Source organism: Phytophthora cinnamomi (genome assembly GCF_018691715.1).
Source record: "Phytophthora cinnamomi strain GKB4 chromosome Unknown Contig42, whole genome shotgun sequence".
Lineage (NCBI taxonomy): Eukaryota > Oomycota > Peronosporomycetes > Peronosporales > Peronosporaceae > Phytophthora > Phytophthora cinnamomi.
Window position 1 is genome coordinate 699,459 of NW_027150975.1, and position 1,472 is coordinate 700,930.

The window sequence follows — 1,472 nt, forward strand, 5'->3', positions numbered from 1 at the left end:
ATTATTTGCGTGGACGAGTGCATGAGCGCCTGGCAGGGAAAAGAGGGTAAATACTGCCATGATGGCATACCTCACAAAACAAAAATCCCAAGAAAGCCAGAAGGCGTGGGTGCTGAACTCAAAACTATAGCTGATGGTGATTCGGGCGTGGTATTGGGACTAGATTTGATGGAGGGAGCTGAGCGCCAACGTCAGAAGCCATACCACGTGTTGTTTGGCGAGGGCACAGCGATTGCACTTCGGCTTTCTGAAGTTTACAAAGGTAGCGGGCGTACCGTTGTTGCAGACAGTGCGTTTGTTTCGGTTAAAACCCTAGCGCAACTTTAAAATCTTTGCGGCTTTTACTTCATGGGAATGGTCAAAACAGCATCTCGGGAGTATCCGAAAAAATATATGACGGAGTGGTTTGGCACTGAGCCCGCTCGCGGGTCATTTAAGATGCTACAGAGCAAAACTCCTAAAGTCACCACGATGTATGCTCTCTGCTGGGCTGACCGCAAAGCGAAGTGCCTCATCTCAAACCGCGGAACGTCACTTCCTGGCAATGTCAGCGTTCGCCGTCGACACAAGCTCATCCTAGACAACGACCAGCTGAAAACTATACAGTACGATCGACGTATCCAGCGCCCGCAAATGGTGGAGCTCTTTTTCTCGAAGTTCTCGGTGATTGATGTTCACGATCATCTTCGACAGGGTAGCCTCGAGATGGAACGAACTTGGCACACAATGCAGTGGGAACACCGTTTGCTCGCTACTGTGTTTGGCACGGTGGTAGTGGATGATTTCTGTGCCTACCAGTATGAAGCAGTCGAATCTGGGTTCTTACAATCGGCTATTGTCGACTTCAACACCTTCATCTCTCAATTGGCCTATCAACTGGTCTTCAATGACTTTGTGATGCACCGCTCGACGAGGGTCACTACTGCTGCTGATTTCCGTGACGACGTAGCGCCACCAACTCACACACTTTATGCATTCAGCACGCTCCCCCAGTACAAGCGTCTTAGCGGAACAATCTTGTGTGCTCAGCGCAAATGCAGTATTTGCGGGCGGAAGGCCTCGTTTTACTGCTCTGGGTGCTCGGACCCACTGCAGAACAATTTCTTTGGTGTTTGTGGCCTGAAGACAGGTCGGGACTGCCACTCGCTCCATTTAAACACTACGTTGGGCTAACTAGTAGTCTCTAAACACTCTCTCTAATGCATTTTATTTTACATTGAACTAACCGGCTTAAGCCCACCCGTGGGATATTTGCCGATCTCACGCGTGGGCTTTCAAGCTGGGTAGTACAGGTTAAAAGTTTTAGATACTTCCTCACCTTGGTGTAAGTCACACTAATGGACACATTGAAGTGGACCACCACAATGAGTGGTCCACATATACCCAAAGATCCTATTGGTAGAAAGCAGCATCTTTCTACCAATTAGAGATGTGCATATTGGCGGGGCTCTGACAGCCAGCCGCTGTCAATC

The 1,472-nt window shown here is 49.2% G+C and overlaps 1 protein-coding gene across 1 annotated transcript; it reads left to right on the forward strand.

Moving 5' to 3' along the window:
* Positions 1 to 393: 393 nt before the first annotated feature.
* Positions 394 to 1,173, forward strand: IUM83_14303 (Bifunctional aspartate aminotransferase; the record flags this gene model as incomplete). The annotated part of the gene is made up of 3 exons (XM_067939036.1): positions 394 to 552; positions 607 to 758; positions 915 to 1,173. The coding sequence occupies 3 exons, from the start codon at positions 394 to 396 to the stop codon at positions 1,171 to 1,173; spliced, it is 570 nt and encodes a 189-aa protein (XP_067791118.1).
* Between the last annotated feature and the right edge of the window lie 299 nt (positions 1,174 to 1,472).